Source organism: Aplysia californica, unplaced genomic scaffold (genome assembly GCF_000002075.1).
Source record: "Aplysia californica isolate F4 #8 unplaced genomic scaffold, AplCal3.0 scaffold00396, whole genome shotgun sequence".
NCBI classification, from domain to species: domain Eukaryota; kingdom Metazoa; phylum Mollusca; class Gastropoda; order Aplysiida; family Aplysiidae; genus Aplysia; species Aplysia californica.
The window spans coordinates 627,569-629,021 of NW_004797666.1; the positions used below are offsets into that span (position 1 = coordinate 627,569).

The 1,453-nt window shown below is 39.6% G+C and overlaps 1 protein-coding gene across 1 annotated transcript in view; it reads left to right on the forward strand.

The window, feature by feature from the left end:
* Positions 1-729: 729 nt before the first annotated feature.
* Positions 730-1,453, forward strand: part of LOC118478178 (sodium/potassium/calcium exchanger 1-like) — a 16,786-nt gene continuing 16,062 nt past the window's right edge. Inside the window, exon 1 of the mRNA XM_035971211.1 lies at positions 730-774. Coding sequence (XP_035827104.1) covers positions 730-774 — 45 coding nt within the window. The remainder of the gene's footprint in view (positions 775-1,453) is intronic.

The following is a 1,453-nucleotide window of genomic DNA, read 5'->3' on the forward strand; positions in this document are numbered from 1 at the left end:
GTTTACTTCTGTTAGGCCCAGAAAACAAAATTATTTTACGAGAGAGAAAGAAAAAAAAATCCATTCTTTCAACAATTGTACATGTACCTACATTGTGTTGTGTTTTGTTGGATTTGTATAGTTTGTTCTTTTGTTTGTTTGTTTTTTCATTGAGAATGTGAATTTCGTCCAAAAAAAATTCAGCACTTGCAACCGATACCACAGATTAAAAAACCGCAACAGAGAGAAAATAATGTTAAGTTTGGGCTGATTATATCTTAATAGCAAGCCGACAACATTTCGTGAACATTGTGGATGGCGAAGGGTCTTTTACCATTACACCAGAGACGCCTGTCAGAATAGTCACAGTGGTGGACTGTCGCACATATTTCATCACCAACTTAAATACAATTGACATTGAAATGCAACGCCTTATCCGGGCCATTTAGGTCATCTCAAAAGCGGAACATTTAGTCAACCGTAAGAACATCAGGCTGGGACGAAATATTCCCAAGAATGGCGAAAAATGATAAGTGTGACAGATTAATTTCGTAAACAATACCGGTCAGAACGATTTAGAAACGGGAGATGAATAATATCAGTGTTGGGATAAGTTTTCCTGCCCCCCCCCCCCTTCCTAATCACACCTTCTTTTTCCCGAAAAAAGGAAAACGAACAAATATAACATATTAATGAAACCATTTCAGAGTGTCCGCTGGAGACTCTTTCTTCCTTGTGCCACATCCCACCATGACACCCATTGATCCAATGGTTCCCTTGAGGGCACCGGGTTATGTAAGGTTGTTATTTTTTTTGTAAACTCCAAGAACAAGAAAGATAATAACCTTTGAGAAGTCAGGAGCAACAGAAAAAGGCGAACACATGTGTACTTCTTTGAATGCTGGAGCAAGCAAGAGTTCTAATTGAGTTCATAAACAGGCCTAATTTAGGTAAGTTCGGAGATGAAAGCCTCTCCGAAATTTTCCCCAGGAACTGTTTTAAATTATTATTTTTCTTTCTGGTGGGAGGTGTTTTTGTTTTTGGTGAGGTTTTTTTTTTCCTTTTTTCCTTTTTTTCCTTCATCTTTTTCTTTCCTTCAGGTGCCTGTGATCCTGTGATAGAGCTGGTTATCTCCCTTCCTAGTACAGGCAGGGCCCTGTGTTGTAAGCAGACGGCCGGCAATGTTTACAGAATACGCCGAATGCAGCAGAGATCATGATGTCTGGGAAAGAGGGGAGGATGGGGTGCGGAAAGGGGCGTGAATGAAATAACCCTTCTATAACGATGCAGTTGTAGACTGGAATCTCTGCAAGTTCGTAGTTTCTGTACATCTGCCTTTATCTCGATTTATTGTTTAATTCGAGCCAATAAATTAAGTTCTTTGGCTCCTTTGTGTCCGTTATTCTCTTGACGAACTCTGGCCACTTTGAAGGAATGGGTTGTTCTGTTGTTTTTTGTAGTGTTCCTTTTTTTT